We start from the raw sequence: 16,631 nt of genomic DNA, 5'->3' as shown, positions 1-16,631 counted from the left end.
ATATGGGAGATCTCACTTATTCTGTAATGTGTTCTTATGAATCTCCTAAGTGCTAAAAAAAAGCATGGTGGTTTCTTGCTTATTTGACAGATAATAAATACCACCTGGATGTGAGGATGAGAGGGACTTCTGAAGACTATGGGTAAACATACAGAATGTAATATACGTTAATGCAACCTCACATTTAAAAGTACTATTCAAATAATTCTGGGATTAGGTTACATACTATCCATTACAAATATCAAATATTAAATTACATCAAACTATGCTTACAATTTGTTGTAAGACTAGCTTTTGTATTTTATACATTTCAACTCTATACCTTTTTAAATAGTCTAAAAAGAACAGTATCTCTGCAGGCATCAGAAGTAGCACAGCTTGTACTGTGCTGTCGAGGGTAAAACTGCAACAAGTTCAGATTGGCCCAGAATATAATTTCGCAGGTCACCCAGTTCTAGTTATAGAACCGTAACACTGCAGATCAAGGCTTGTTTCTCTGGAGGGAGCCTGCTATGTGAAGATGAGTCTGTGCTGCAACAGCAGTGAGTGGGCTGGACTTTGAAAAAGCTCAACACAGTTTATAATTAATTATACAGGTTTACGATGATGGAGGCTAATGTGCCAACTTTTGCAATCATGTAAGGATTCACACTAAACTTTAAACAGTGACAGTAGGCTCTTCAGATGTTACAATCTTATTTATTAGAATGGGCAATGGGTGATTGTAAGTGTTTCCCCATCAGTTTCCATTATAGAGCCAGTTCACATCATTTAGTAGCTGTGATGCATTTTTATTGCTAAAAACAACTGGGGAAAGGGTGAATGACTTGCAATAAAGGATCAATTACTAACCAATGGGTCTGAAAGGTGTCAACCTTAAGCCCATTAATTAAAAATCTGCCACCAGTGAGTGGCGTAGCTGGAAGCAGGGTGCACTACCCTTTCACCTCCAAACAATCAGGAAGGCCAAGAGTCAGTGGTCTTGGGAGGGGGCAAGTGTGCATTCGTTGGGTGGGTATCTAAACTCATCTGCAAGCTTAAATGATCCGGATATATTGGTCTTATTAATAAGTGGGAGGTAGAACTGTTTTGTTGTTATCAAATGGCAGACTGTAAAAGAGTCAAGCATTAACTTATTTAAAATGCTGTAACATAGGGTTAGCGGTTAGGATTGTGCTTCAATCCAAAATTATCTCCGTTTTTTTGCTTTCTTCCAAGATGCAGATGCAGATGTAGAGTTCTACATTTTCACATGAAGAGCTTTGACTGGTGGTTTCTCTCAGAAAAACTGTTTAGCCGAGGTGGTGAGCCACCCGCATTCTAACGTATCTCTTCTCATAACCAAATTGGTTTGTAGATGACTGCCTAAACAATAGCTACACCCAAACATATCATGCTTTCCCTTTGAAAAAAGCAAATATGTTCTTTATCTCTAAAGGTTCATTTTTTATATTACAAAAAGTGTGTTTATTTTTTATGATAGGGAAGAGAGGTGGTCCGCCTCTGCTTTAAAACATGACAGGAAACCTCAGATTCTCTTCTGGTCTCCATCAAGCTCAAGATTAGGGGTTAGAGGAGCCTTTGGTGTGGAATATATCCTCAACTTTTTACAAATGCAATTTGTGAAGCTGAAAGGTGGTCCAGCTCGGCCACAAAGCAACAATCCTCAAAATGTGAGGTTGGGTCTCGGGTGTGTCCGACAACGGCTGTCTAAGCCCAGCTGTCCCAACAGCGAGGACAAGTGCAAAGCCAGACCAGACTGGGGGCAGGGTGTGGCTGTGGCAGGGGTGCCATGGTGACAGAGCAGGCCTCGATAGAGATGGGATGCTAAATGAATCTATTGTCTGGCCCAAATGAAGCACGTCGCACAAAGAATGGCACATTCAAACAGTCATACAGGCCTATTGTTGCAGCGGGCCAGCAGGTCCGCAGTTTATCTCACAGTATCCACTACACATCGTACAGAGAGCGCTGGATCGGAGAGCATGACGCTCTGACACCAGCAGGAGGCGCTACTGATCTGGAAGAACTGTTCTCCCAAACAATTCAAGGACTTTTCTTAGATCAATTTATCAATTAACATCCCTGAACGAGTCCAACTGAAAATGGCTGCCTAGCTCTGATGCACTTGCTGCTGAAACTGACTTATTCTGATATCTAAAGCAACATTTAAAAAAAAAAAAAATAACTGCTGGAGAGACGACTTTCATCTTGAACGCCATTATTGAGTGAAATGAAACAATTTGGCAATCCACGAAAAGATAATCGGCACCTTTTTTTGACAATCAATTGTTTTGGCCATTTTTTACAATCCCAAACATTCAGTGGTTTCAGAATCTGAATTGTAAGGATTTGGAAAATGTCATTATTTTTGGACATTCTGTAAATGTAAACCAAACAATGGATTGAGAGAAGAATCAGCCGATTAATATAAATAAAAAACTACTGCTGGATGGGGCCTAATGTGGTGTGATGATTAAATCCTCTGCCGCGGTACAGTTCAATACCTGAAAAATAAGGTAGGCTATATCATCACGATTAGGGTAAGATTATTTAAAATGTAAACTTGCTATTGAGCACTTGGTCATACCCAAAACGACATTAAAAAGGTATAAATAGCAATGTATAAATGGTATGGCAAAATCACTGACAGAATCACTGACAGTAGACAAATGTATACCGTCTCACATTATACAGTACATTGTCATATCTTCCAAGCCCTGGAACGAGTACAGAAAGTAAAATAAGATGTAACACAGGCAGAATTGATCAATATTTAAACCTGGTTAAGAAACTTAACCAACTGGATTTGCTACCTTTTCATAACATAACTAATCTTTTACTGGCAGTATCTCTAATAAATAAATAAATGCTTCACCTCAGTAATAATGGGCATTAACACACATCTAATGCACGTGAAATAGTTAAAAAGGTTTCCACAGTGGATGATTTACAGTAACATTTTCACATCCCTAATATGTACCAGGATGCTAAAAAGAAAGCCGATATAACAACGGACATCTTAAATAAGGATGGACGTTTTCATTATTCTCATGGGGAAAACTGTCATCACGGGGCTGTGGTTCAACACCTGCCTCTGTACCACAACATGCAGAAACCATGCTGACATATGGTGGTCTTAAGGGCTCAGCTGTGTTACAGGCGGCCCCTCCTTAATGACACCCACCATTGAAAAAGGAATTAGTCTATACGTGCCTTCCCCACCGCCTCCTTGATGTTGCTGTCATTGACTCTTTCAATCTGTAGTGCTTAATATGAGCCAACCAGGGAGGCTGGGCATCCCTACTGCACTGCCAGTCCTGTGAAATGTAACACTCAGTTCATTAACCTAGTTCCCAGAGAGAGCTTCAGCACTGTTTGTGACAGGAGAGCAGACATGTACAATACACTGCCACGGTTTATGTACTGGCAACTTTGGTGCAGGTGCTTTGTGTGGTGTATTTGAATTGAAAATTCAAATACACCACTAATGCTCTTAAAGCTAGTTGCATCTGTTTTCGATTGCCATTAACTGACAAATCCTGAAGGGGTGTCATTCATTTAATAATACCATACTCACTTTCTAACACGTCATTAAAGCTCAGCCTGCAGTTCAGAATGGTCACCACTGAGGAAATGGAAGGACAGAGCATCTTATACCACAACAGAGACGTCTGACCAATGTGTCCTCCGGTTCTGCACCAGTGCCAAGTGAAACTGAGTCACAATGCTGCAGTCAGTTTCACCAAGGACAGTGTGGTTAAAACTCTGTTTTCGACAGCCGCACAGATACTGTTGGTGTCTGTGACAACTGGAGGATGACGTGAAACTTCAACAAACAACCAGTGCAAACAAAACAAGGCAGCCGAAGGCCGTGCTGGTGTAGAGCCAGCAACGCCATACTGCATGACTTATTGGGCGTATGTTTGTAAAAAGTGACTGGCATGGCAGCAACTAATACGCTGACCTAACACAGACCAACAAGCTTGTCAAGGAACATGCAATGCCTATTGTGTTTGCATAGCTGTCAGGCAAGAAGACATAATTAGGACTTTAGGTTAACAGTCAGATGAACCCACTCACTGCCGAAATGGGCTAGTGTTTGGGTTCACCCATAAAAACCTAATGCACAATACATATGTAATGTCAATGTAAAGCCCTCTGAGACAAAGTTGTGCTTTGAGAGATCGGGCTATACAATTAAATTCACTTGAATACTTGTACATGTAAGGACAGGCTTTGTTATTATGAACAGCATCACCTGGGTTTATACTCTAAAGGGGGCCTATTATGCTTTGTCATATTTTCTGTCATGTCTAAATGTAAATAAAATGTTGGATGATCATATTAAACAGAGACAACGCTTCAAAAAATGAGGTATTATCAAAACTAATCATCTGCAAAGTGAACCTATTCAGAAAAACAAGACGGCTCATCTGTTGGTGCTGATCTGTAACGGGCCAACTCCCTGTCTGAGCATTACCACTGTGGACAAAATAACAGCGTGGTACATCACGTAAGGCTTCTCCATGTTTACAGTGAAAACATCACACCACAGCAGTAAGCCCTTTCACAAGGCAGCGGCCCATTACAAGCACGTACAGGCCCCTCAGTCATTTAGAGCATTTTAATTCTCGGGAATGCAAGCCTTTTCTGATAAGTGCCTAAACTGGGAATAAGCACCTCAATAGAATGATTATGCTGTGTTATGATCTTTGTGTTGTGCTCTTTGACTTACCTGTAACTTCATGGCTTAGTGAGGCATTTCACTTATTAGCAAAACAATAAATATGAAAATTAACTCAGAACAGGTGAAGTATCATTTGCCTGAAAGACAAATGACACTTCACCTGTTCTGAGTTGTCCCATCAACTGTATGTGAACTCAATTTATCAATCGCAATTGACAACGGTAGTGGGAAGAGATGTAAAGAGATGACCAGCCCTGAATATCAATAAAATCACACTAGGTTAAGAGCAGATTTGTTTCTATCTTAGCATAGGTCACAGCTCAAATCAAAACTTTAGCCACACAAAAATCTGTAAAGCCAAATTAGAGGTTATGAAGCTTTTTTGTTATGAAGCATTTTTTTTTTAGGTAAAGCATATTACCTTTATCAACTCAAAACCACTGACAATCCTGCAACTATACAATGTCATATACTTGGTCACAGTTCTTTCATACCCAAATCTTATTTTTGTTAAAATAGAAAACTATATATACATATATACATTGCTGTGCAGAAGTCTTTGGCGGGTGTGAGCAAATGCTGTAAACTAAGAATGCATTTAAAAATATATAAATAATGATTGTTTATTTTTACCAATTTACAAAATGCAAAGCGAACAAAAGACAAATCTAAATTCCAGTCAATTACTACACTTTGCCTTCAAACCGGCATCAATTCTTATCGGTACACTTGCAAAAAGTCAGGCAACGTTGAGGATCGTAGAGGTCGACCAAGGAAACCTAGTGCAGCAGATGAAAAACACATCAAACTTATTTCCCTTCAAAATGAAATGGGAAGATGTACAGCGGTGACATCAGTTCAGAATGCCAAAAAGCCGTACCTCTGTTTTTGTGACTAGTTGAGTCGCTTGGCCTTGTTTCCATGTCGGAGGTATGGCTTTTTGGCTGCAACTCTTCCATGAAGACCACTTCTGGCCAGACTTCTCGGTCAGTAGATGGTGTACCTGGGTCTGGCTGGTTTCTGCCAGTTCTGAACTGATGTCACCGCTGGACATCTTCCCAAATCATGATATTGTTGATACACCAATAACTATATTATTTGCGTAATGCGTATACAAACCCTATATCTTTCTTTCTATTTTATATATGTATATAGTTGCTCTCAGGAACTGTGCACCACGTTCACCCCTCTCTTTTTTCTTCTTCTTCTGCACTATTTATATCTTATATTCCTATATTTCGTGTTGACACTGCAAAGGGGTTTCTTCAATCTCGTTGCACAGGTACTGCACTTGTGTATAGTGACAATAAAGGGATTCTATTCTTTTCTACACTTTTTTTTTTTTTTTTTTTTTTTTAAAAGATACTGGGTCAAACAATTAATAACGTTTCCATCCCAACATTAACCACCAATGTGTAATATATCAGTGGAAAGAGATTCCTAAAAGATACCCCAAAATTGAATTGCCTATTAACTGCCCCCCTTAATTTAGTTACACAGCTAGTAGATAGGTCTCTGAGACGTTGATCCCGGTGATCCATACACACCTTTCACATCTAGATAGGCTAGTGAATGTAATGACTTTTCAACTTTCCCTCACTCTGGGGGACCCCCGGATAATCCTCAGGGACCCTGGAGGTCCCCGGATCCCAGTATGGACAGTCGTTTCTAGATAGCTTCATCGGGGTTTTGGCTTAGTGGCAGCCGTTGGAAGTGTGTTAGGTTCCTGTGTGGACAGGTCAGCTTCCCCCACAGACAAAACAAAAACAAATTGCAAAAGACATGCAAATTTCAACCGACTCCTGCCTTATTGACTCGTGTCTAGTCACTGAGTTTCGCCGAGGTCACATAAGTTTTACCAAAACAGCTTCCGCTAACTCGCCACTAACGTAAATAATGGCTGTTGTATTGACTGGCCACACCGGTGCGGAGGTCAGCACCAACAAAGCAACCAACCGGCCCCCGGTGTGGCTAATTCGCGCTGGTATATGTTTCCGTTATTGTCGAAAGTGTCCTAACGACGTCGCCCTTACCTCGTCACGTTGAACATGTTTCTTAGTAACCGTGTCCACAAGTTCATCAGGTAACCAGGAAAGCGAAGCAACAGAAAAACACAGAGTCCAGACGGCACGGAGATAATTCAACAGACTGGTTGGTCCGGGCTGCTCGTGATGTCATCGGTTCACTAGAGTAGTTAATGCGCATGCGGGATCCTCTATGTGCCCGGTGCTTCATGGATATTGTAGTATAGGATGTCAACAACGCTCTTCACAGAAACCTTAGAAATACCAGACATATTTAAAATGCATGTGACAAAAGCTGAAATGCTTTTCGGCTGTAAATCTTTGAGTGGAGATAGTTAGGTATTATAAGTACATCATCTATTACATCCTTGTAGTTTTCCCAAAATGATTTGTTGATCTAATTAACTGAAGTGGAGACTTTATAATAAAGCAAATAAAATAAAACAAGCAAAAGATGAATCAATAAAGAAAATGTGTTGCAGTCCACATTCATAGCTGACCAGAAACAGGGTGGGTGCGTCATATCTTTGCAAATGCTAAACCATAGGCCGTGAAAAGATGTTCGGGAAGCGAAGTTTTCTTTATAGTTAGGCCTTATTTTGTCAGGGATAACCAGAAGCATTTCATTGCCAAGATCCTCTTTCTTCCAAAAAAAATGTATGAGGCAGGTATTATTCCTGTCATGAGAGCTATTGGTCATCAAATGGAACCATGACTGTTTCTTTCTGGTATGCAGTACACTATTAGGCCACCAGAGGTCACCATTTATTAAGAAAGCAATATTATGCGCCTAAACTATTTTTCTATCACTTCCTACAGTAGTTACATAATGCTAGACTGCTAGAGCAAAAACAGGAGTTTAAGGAATGGTTAAAAACCTGCTACATCTGTTTGGGGATTCTTAACATCATAATATTGAAGTCCTGTCCCTGTAAATCAGCACATCTTAAATGTATTCACCTTCAAATCAGATACGTATCTATGTAAAGTACTTCTTTGTATCAGTAACCTTGTGTCTTTATAGATTCACTCATATGTTATTTGCTCATCTATGTGCAATTCCAGCTAAATAATTCAAGCAAATTACAAGATCTAGAATTACAATCTTCATTTACACATATCACCAAACACAACATATCACCAGGAACCCTCATTTAATTCATTTTTAAATGTAGTTCTGTTTCTAGTTATATGAAATATACATATATATATATATATATATATATATACATGTGTGACTTGTCTGCTTATGTGTGACGGTGTCCTGAGATGGTGAGATGCAGTCTGTCAGTTACGTCACCAACATGGTGTCATCGGGTGCATTCTGGGGGAAAATGAGGCTGACCACAGTGAGGTGAAAATTTGACTATCCAAGGATCTTTATTTATTTATTCAGGGAAGGTTCACTGAGAGGCAGCCTCTCTTTTTGGAGGAACGCCCTGATCACATTCACACATTCATACTTACATACACATTTATTTGATATTAACCCATACATTACACATTGTTCACTGGGTTTAGAGCTCTGTAGCAATAACATTCACACATTTTTAACAATGTATACTTTTAAATATGTAAAAGACTGCTCAATAATTAATATCAAAGTGATTTTGTGGTTTTATACTTTTGAATTCTATAATCTTTTTTTACTTTTTGTGGTAATTTTAAAGGTCTGACTCTCTATATACTAGTTTTTGCTAGTCTCCATTATTATGTCAAATTTCTTAACCCTTGTGTTGTCTCCCCAATGTTAAATTTTAAAATTAACACTTTTGTTGACGCTTTCTATCAAGGTTTTAACTTTTTATGTTTTTGTCCCTTTTTCAACATTTGAAAAAAAAAAAGATTAACACTACACTTTTAACACTACGTAACACTAACTTATTAAACTTTAGTTTTACAGTTATTTTTGGAATTTATGGTCAATAAACCTCATTTATAGGAAATTATACCTAACGTTTGACTTAGCAAAGCAGATATTAGGAATTATTTTGACTAAAAGTAATGTATGTTGATGGATAATCACAGACTGGAATATGTCAACTTTTACTTATTACTATATTAAAACCACTTCAATTTTTTTTTCTCAAATAGATATAGGAAAACGGGTCAATTTGACCAGAAGACAACATGAGGGTTCAGATACAGCTGCTTCTCAGTAAATCCTGATTTCATTCATGACCTTAGAAAAAGAGAACAATTCACACATTAACAATATTTACACATTTTATAAAATGAAAAACTGCAGTATTTTGCTGATACAACACTGAAATACATTAGTCATGCCAGAGCTTCTGTTTTATTGTTCACATTTACAGAATTCAATGTGTGAGTACAGCGTTTATACAGAAAGCCCACTTGTCCATACAGTAAACAGACATCGAACACATCTCCTCACACTATGTACAGATTAAGCCTTCATAAAGCCTTGGCCATTAGCACACCTGGCACACCACTCAGTCACTGAGGGATCAGAACAAGTTGGTGGACTCAAGATGTTCAATAATGTGACATATAATGCATGTATTAGTGTTACTGAAATGGTGTTTACCTGAAAAGGGGCAGCTGGAGGAAGAGAACTGGGCAGGATTCAGGATTGTCTGAAGCAAATTTAAAGACTGAATCTGAACATTTGTGTGTTCACGTTACATTTCAGACACAACCGTCTCTTCATCGATCAATAATTTATGCCCATTGCTGATCCTGTTTTTTTTTTTTTTTTTGGTTCGCTGCTCAGTGGAACGCGATGTTGGTTGAGATAGAAAATAGAAATATGATCACTAGTTTAGTGGTGGAACAGTGTCAGCAGCACCATGTTGGTCCTGAGATTAGGTGTTTCAAGTGGGGTTTGTCACAGGCACAGCAAAACTGCAACATTAAGTGCCCAAAGATCTACAGAGAAGCTAGTAGAACAAAAACAAGTTATCAATATTGAGTGTTAACTTTGTCTAGTGGGGTAAACAAACTTGTTATTGTGGTTTGAGTGATGATTTCAGTTTTTTTGAGGTGCAGTGCAGAATTTCATTAAATATTTAAGTTCTTCTTTTCATGTAGAGATGCTGTTTGCAGGTCTTAAACTACGTATCCCTGTAGTGAGGACCAACTTATTGTAAATTCCTAAAACATTATACATACTGCAAATGAATTTAAAATAACAAAAATTACCCAATAATATCATAAAGAATTAGGATTTCTGTCTCTGGAGCCGATTCTTGCCCGTCTCACCACTACTGAATTTAGAACTATAAAACCCCTTTTTTCCAATCCCTAATTGCAGCAATACCTTTAAATCTCTTACACTTCTAACCTTCATGCATACTCTACAGATGGTGTGCAGACACAACTTCTCATCTGGCAACCTTTTTGGTAAAGCAAAAATACTGTTAGTTTTTCCATTTCCTTCACAATATCAATTCCAAACTGCAGCATGAGCCATTCATTTCAGCGATCATCAGGCTAACAAAAATACAAATTCTGTGTGAATATTTAGATTGTTCATTCAAACATTGTTTTCACACTGCTTGATGCATCTTGAAGTCTGCTATTACAGAAGAACTGAACCATCCACAATACTCCTAGATTCCAAACAGGTGACACTGAATGAAAAAAAAATGAAAAAAGTCTTTCAATGATGTCCATGAAGTGCAATCCATCCTTTTTTTTAATACGCTAGATTTTTTTTGACTGGCCTGTGTAGTTGCTGAGGGATTACAACATTTTCTATTTTTTGTCCTGAAACCATTTCCTGCTCCTTGAGCATATCTAGAAGGACATTAGGTCAATAATTAATACTGATAGCAGCAAGTCAATTGTTTGATCTCACTCCTCAACCTTTCTTCAGGGTCTAGGGTGTAATAGAATTAAAATGGGTACACCTTTATTCATCTTTGGTGGTTAGACCACAGCTAAATTAAACACAGAGCACATCTGTCGCGCAAGGGGATCAAATTGGCATTAAGAAATGTCCTATAACTCAAAGTATATTCCACTAACAAAAATCAGCAACGCCTCAGAGATGAGATGATTTTCCAGTCAACATACAGTGTCATGTAATCCAGTGCCAGCCAACTCCTGGCTGAAGAGTCCACTGCCAGAAATACTGAGCCATGGGTTAGTGTTTTATTCTTCAAGTTGATGTCTGATACAGATCTGAAACTGAATCGGGGTAAAAATCAATTTGGGACAGTGACAGAGCAATAGGTTGAAAGGTGGTGGTGGTTGGGGGTGCAAATCAGGCTGGAGTGGTTTAGGAGATTTTTCGCATTTGGAGTGCTTGTGTTTCATCGAGTGTTTCTATGTGTGTGTAGATGTATATATGGGTATCAGAGTTCAGTGCCCACTGCATCAGAGATAAGGGATTTTGTGAGAAGCACAAGGCCGGGGGAAGTTATGGCCACCGGGAGAAGACAGAGCACCAGGCTCCTTTGTTCTCAGCTCTTGGTTTTTGTCACTAGTCCACCTGTTAGCCAGAGGTCCGGGGAGTGAGACACTATGCCAGGGAGCGCTGGCGGGGCTTGATCCTAGGATAGAGCTGCAAAAAAACAAAACAAAAAACAGGAGGAATGTTTAACATGACTAATGTGTTATTATGCACATTAGTGCATTTGCCAGTGAACTCCTTGCGTACCCATGACTCACAATGCATTCATATTAGTAATAGATCATTTGTCAGGATCCTAAACACATTTAACAGAGCACAGCAATGAATGACTTCTAAGCAGAAATTCAACCAGCCACTCAGCCCCTGAGTTAAGCCCATAAGTTGAGTATCTTGAACAGGTCATTCGGTCATTTATGGCTGCTACGATTATTTTTAATTTTGATTCATCTGCAGATTTTGCTCCTCAGAGATCACAGAGTGGAAACAGGATTGCAGACTTCAACCAAATAATGAAATACTGCTTTTCAGTCTGCTCTTAACTTATTATTAGTCTGTTTGGTATCCTTGCTTGAAAAACTATAACGGATTATCAAAAATATCAAAAGAGTTGGCAATTACTTTTCTAATCTACTCCTGATTTCAGCTCTACATTTATTAACAAGGACAAACAAATAAGTAATTGGAAAGAGAAATGCCATGCATCAGCCATGATGTCTAGCTCTTCCCATGACAGTTTTAGTTAACCCTAACGGTGACCTGATGAAATCATGTGACAAATAATGCATTTTGTTATTACCCCCAGCAGGTTGCGGGGCACGTAGCCCTCGTTGTCCTCGAGTTGCGCCCACCACCACTCTGTTTCAGTGTCGTCCTGTCGTCGCAGAATAGTGATGGCGTCCCCCTCGCTGAACGCCAGCTCGTCCTGGTTGTGAGTTTTGTAATCCCACAGGGCATACACTGTCCCCTTGTTCATTACACCCAACTTCTCCTGAACACCTGCATAAGAGGTCAAAAACAGATTTATCAATATTACACCAATATCTTAAATCTTAAATCTTTATCTAAAAACAAAGTCATCCCACAAAGACTTTTTCCAACTTTATCGATGTTGCCCTACAGTACCAGAGCTAAGGGTTTTGTTTTTTTGTAAAACCTTTAATAAATCTTGGACGGACAGAGATAGAGGGATATTATTAAATTTGTTTTTTTTCTTTATTAGATAGAGACAGTGGAAAGACATAAAAGGGGGAGAGAGATGGGGGAGCAAAGGGCACGCAGCAAAGGGCTGCAGGCTGTATTGGAACCCAGAACACTGCAGCACTAACTGAGTGAGCTATAGACTACCCCAATATTTTAATTTTGAAGTGAACTAGTCCTTTTTAGAATAACATCTGTGCACCCCGGACAAAGTAGTTGCTCACCATATAGAAACTGGGAGCACTGGATGTAGCCCTCTTCCATTTCCTCGCATTTATCTGCAGCAGTTTCCACATCGCTAATGGTGCTGGCAAAGATGGCGGCCCCTGACTCGACTAACAACTTGCAGAGATGAACACTGTTGCAGGAGGCGGCACAGTGAAGCGGAGTCCTGTTCAAGAAAACACGGAAAAACCAAAACATAATATATAAATGGAAGGATACAACAGCAAAACCAAACTTAACGAAATGTCTTACAAATGTGTGACATCATCACTCACCATCCATCACTGTCTGCAGCATTGACGTTCACACCGAAATCCAGCAAGAACTTGACAATGTGGTGATGTCCCGCGCACACTGCGTTGTGCAGCGGAGTGATGCCCTCGTCATTGGCGGTGCTAGGATTCTCCACCTGGAAGAAAAGAAAGACCCAGATGAAAAGATGAGTGCTTCTACAGAATTGTGTGCAAATACTAATAAATCAAAAGTATACTCACACAGTCGTGACATACCTCATAGATGATCCTCTGGACGAGATCAAATTCTCCCTCCAATGAGGCATCCAGCAGCAGGGCCAGAGGGTTGAACTTCACCCTGAAGCCGTGGCCGGTGCGCTCAGAGTTTGGCTTCTTCAGGTTTGTGCGCTTCTCCTGTGACGATGCAGAGAAATCCGTTACAACTTTAGTTATTGAAAATGTAACTCTTTCATTGCAATAACGAGTCTGTTAACGCGTGTGTCTCACCAGGGGCTGTGAGACCACTTTGCCGCTCTCTTCTGGGGTGGTCACCTCTGGCACAGGGCTGGGCAACAACGCCTCAGAGCTTCCCACGTTGTTATTGTTGTCGTCCTCCTCTGCTTCCTCTGCTTCCGCAGGATCCAGCTCTGGTGGCGAGGGCAGCGGCTCATTGTCATTAGCGTCAGTAGATGGAGGCGGAGCCTCGGAGCCCAGCTCCTGTCCCCCTGGTGGTGGCGGTAGCGGCGTCTCAGAGGGGAGGTTGCCATTGTGGGTATCGGCCACAGAGTCGCCTCCCAGATATGCGGGAGGGTTAGCTGGCTGATAAAATGGCGTTGCATTACCCGCACCGTTGCCACTTCCTGATCCACTGACTACATTTCCCTCTATGCCTCCTGCTAGAGTGTTGAACCTCTGGTAGAGCAGTTTCTGGATGTTAGGTCCGCTGGGGCCCTCCGGTTCTGTGATGGAGCTGCGCTTCTTGAGCGGTCTCGGAGCGTTGGCCAGTTTTTTGCGGAGCACCTCAAGATCGGCGTCACTTTGGTAGCGCAGCGGGGAGTGTACCATGGGTGTTAGCTTAGTAGGGCTGAGTGGTCGTGGGATGTTCTCCACACTGGGAGGAGGCGCCAAGGGCTCCGGCTGCTGGAAGTACTCATGATCATCAAATTCTCCGTCCAAAGTGTCCTCACCACCGAGGTGGCCTTGGAGCAATGGGAAGGCCCCTCCTGCCGGGGAGAAAGGCAGAGGCGAGGGTGGGGTCGAGCTGGGGGTGAAAACAGGCTTCCCATATACTGGAGACAAACAGAGAGTGTGGTATTACATATGGGTGGGCATTGACATCATCATTAATTTCACTATTTATTTAACTGTCAATTTTTTCAATTATTCGATTAGTCAGTCAGTCAGCAGTGTGAAATGTCAAAGTTAAAATTAAACATCAACAAAAGGCTAAAGGTCTATAAGATGAACTGATTAATTCTGTCAGCAATAACTGACACAATTTAAGACATTGGTAAATGTTAAAATTACCATCTGCAGTCCTTTTTGTAAAAGTCTCGAGGGCCAAATAACCATTTCCATTTATTTTTAATCTAAGAAGCAGGGCTGAGAAATATATCAATACTATATCGACATCTTTATATGAAGCTAGATATCCTCTAAGATTTTGGATATTGTGATATGACACGTGTTTATTTTCCTGGTTTTAAAGACTGCATTACAGTAAAGTGACGTACTGTACCAGACTGTTCCAGCAGTTTTATTATTTGCCTTTAACCACCTAGTGGTCTCCACATAATTCGTGATTATTTATCTAAACTTTCATTGTGTTAATACTTTGTGAAAGCACCAATAGTCAAACCTACAATATCGCCACCATCGATGTATTTGGTCAAAAATATCATGATTTTTGATATTCTCCATATCACCCAGCCCTTTAAGAAGACAACACTGGATCTATACAATTCAGAACATAATACGCGATTAACATACCAATAAAAAAATAATTAAATGTTCTCTTTATCATACATGTGAGGCCTCACAAACTTCACCATCTCTCTTTAAACCCAGCTCTTACCGGCTTTGAGAGCAGGCTTGAATGGCTGGTTCTTTGGCGCTGCCTTCTGGAGGTACATGTGATAGATGGAGCTGGAGTTCATGGTAGGTGGGCCCTTCCGGGGTGACTGAGGCCGTGATCCTCGGTCTGGGATGAAGGGGGGTACTGCAACAGATGGCGGGGGATCCAGCCGCTCACTCAGCCCAGGAGGGAAAAGCGGTGCATTAGGCTGAAAGGTGGGACTTGGCGGCACCGAGATTCGCTGCTGGATCTGCTGCGAGGACGAGCCTGTGGAGGCGGGAACGCGGGGCCAAGCAGGTGCCGGCGGGTTCGGGAGGGGGCGAGGAGGAGGTACATCCTTGCGCCGATCCAAGGAGCTAGCAGAGTTTGCAGAGGTGAGGTGGGAGCCATAGGGAGGCGGTTGTGGCTTGGATATGGCAGAGGAGGACACGGCCATTTTGGGGTCTAGCACCTGTGAAGACACATAAAATCACACGCTAACACCATCGATACAATTTTATTTTTCAATTTTGCACAGAGAAATTGAATTATGTTTAATCAAAAAATTATGACAGTTTATCTCTTGCACAATCTCATACATTGAACACATTTGTGACTTTACAAATTACAGGAGGTTAACAGCTACAAAACAAAGCACGAGTTTACTAGACAGAGGACAAACCTTTTCAGCACTTGAAGCGACGGGGGAGCCTGAGGGAGAGCTCTTGCCCTGGGTATCAGTCCCTGAGTCCCGTCTCTCAGGAGGCTTTAGAGATGTGGTGGTCTTGCCTAAAGTAGGCCAACCAGTATCATTAGCTAGGGCACAAACAGGACACAGTAAGTGGTTTGCCAAAGAGAAAAAAAGACCATAACCGATGATTGAGGTGGTATGAATAGCATAAAACTCAGCGTAGTGACAGCATGTCCACCAGAGCTAGGTCTAAACGGTAAAGTTTTCTCATTTTTACATTAGGAGACGTGTGACTTTGTGTGATAATTATAAAGTGGAACTTTATTATTTATAAAGTGGAATATTAGAGTGGAATTATAAACATAGCATTTCAAGAACATAAGTATGTGTAACATTTTACACATATAGAACACATCTGTACCATTTTGACCTAGGATTGGTGTTAAATGCAGGGTTCAGGATTTTGAGAAGTTTATCCTATTAACCAGACACCTTTAAAAGAGACATTCAAACATACTTCTTGTTGCCTTTTTGTTGATCTGAATTCAGCATATTTTACATGTATGAGCAAAGATAATGGGAGAATCAAATCACAAACTCCTGCTAAAAGCTTGATTACGTATACTGCCACGACTGCAGAGAAAAGGCTTAATGTACCATTTACTTACAACACTGATAATATGTACACATTGACCGAGGGATTAGAAACTTCCCATTGACAAAAGATTTGTCTCAGCTGACTTTTCAGGCAGGCACTTTAACTATTTATGGTCAGTTGTTTGTCTCTCAAAATTTAACGAATCTGGCACATCGCCACATGTTTTGTTTCTTGCACAAAGGATTTGCAAGTTGTCCTTCTGTTCTTCTTAAAGAAAACAATTAAACACAACGTTTTAATAAGGGCTACTGATCAATAGGATACAAATCCTGAGCCTTCACTTCACTGCAATGATGACAAGTAATGTATCTCAATTAGCACTTTTGCTTTTGTGTTCTTGTATTTCGTGTTTTAATTAGGTACATTTGATAAATGGTAATTAAAATGCAGTTTAGTAGGAGATGCAGGGACATCCAGTAATGTCAGTACCGTTTGTCTCCAAGACTAAACTGATTACTTGGGGGGGGGGGGGGGGGGGG

General features: G+C 40.6%; 2 protein-coding genes across 12 annotated transcripts in view; both read right to left on the bottom strand.

Moving 5' to 3' along the window:
• Positions 1-6,897, bottom strand: part of LOC117961232 (disheveled-associated activator of morphogenesis 1-like) — a 46,842-nt gene extending 39,945 nt beyond the window's left edge. The window contains exon 1 of the mRNA XM_034899745.1: positions 6,724-6,897. The gene's annotated coding sequence lies outside the window, so the exon portion shown is untranslated. The remainder of the gene's footprint in view (positions 1-6,723) is intronic.
• Positions 6,898-8,990: 2,093 nt separating this feature from the next.
• Positions 8,991-16,631, bottom strand: part of ppp1r13bb (protein phosphatase 1, regulatory subunit 13Bb) — a 28,738-nt gene continuing 21,097 nt past the window's right edge. For 6 of the 11 annotated variants that reach the window (XM_034899776.1, XM_034899772.1, XM_034899778.1 and 3 more), the window contains 8 exons: positions 15,486-15,619; positions 14,825-15,275; positions 13,258-14,039; positions 13,012-13,164; positions 12,793-12,926; positions 12,517-12,683; positions 11,892-12,091; positions 8,991-11,245 (listed from right to left, as the gene is read on the bottom strand). In XM_034899776.1, the coding sequence (XP_034755667.1) occupies positions 11,204-11,245; positions 11,892-12,091; positions 12,517-12,683; positions 12,793-12,926; positions 13,012-13,164; positions 13,258-14,039; positions 14,825-15,275; positions 15,486-15,619 (2,063 nt within the window). In that variant the 3' untranslated portion in view covers positions 8,991-11,203. The remainder of the gene's footprint in view (positions 11,246-11,891; positions 12,092-12,516; positions 12,684-12,792; positions 12,927-13,011; positions 13,165-13,257; positions 14,040-14,824; positions 15,276-15,485; positions 15,620-16,631) is intronic. The other 5 variants (XM_034899780.1, XM_034899770.1, XM_034899779.1 and 2 more) reach the window with 2 other exon arrangements.

This window comes from Etheostoma cragini, chromosome 18, assembly GCF_013103735.1.
Source record: "Etheostoma cragini isolate CJK2018 chromosome 18, CSU_Ecrag_1.0, whole genome shotgun sequence".
NCBI classification, from domain to species: domain Eukaryota; kingdom Metazoa; phylum Chordata; class Actinopteri; order Perciformes; family Percidae; genus Etheostoma; species Etheostoma cragini.
The sequence above is the reverse complement of the archived record's forward strand: the minus strand, read 5'-3'. Positions and strand labels throughout refer to the sequence as shown.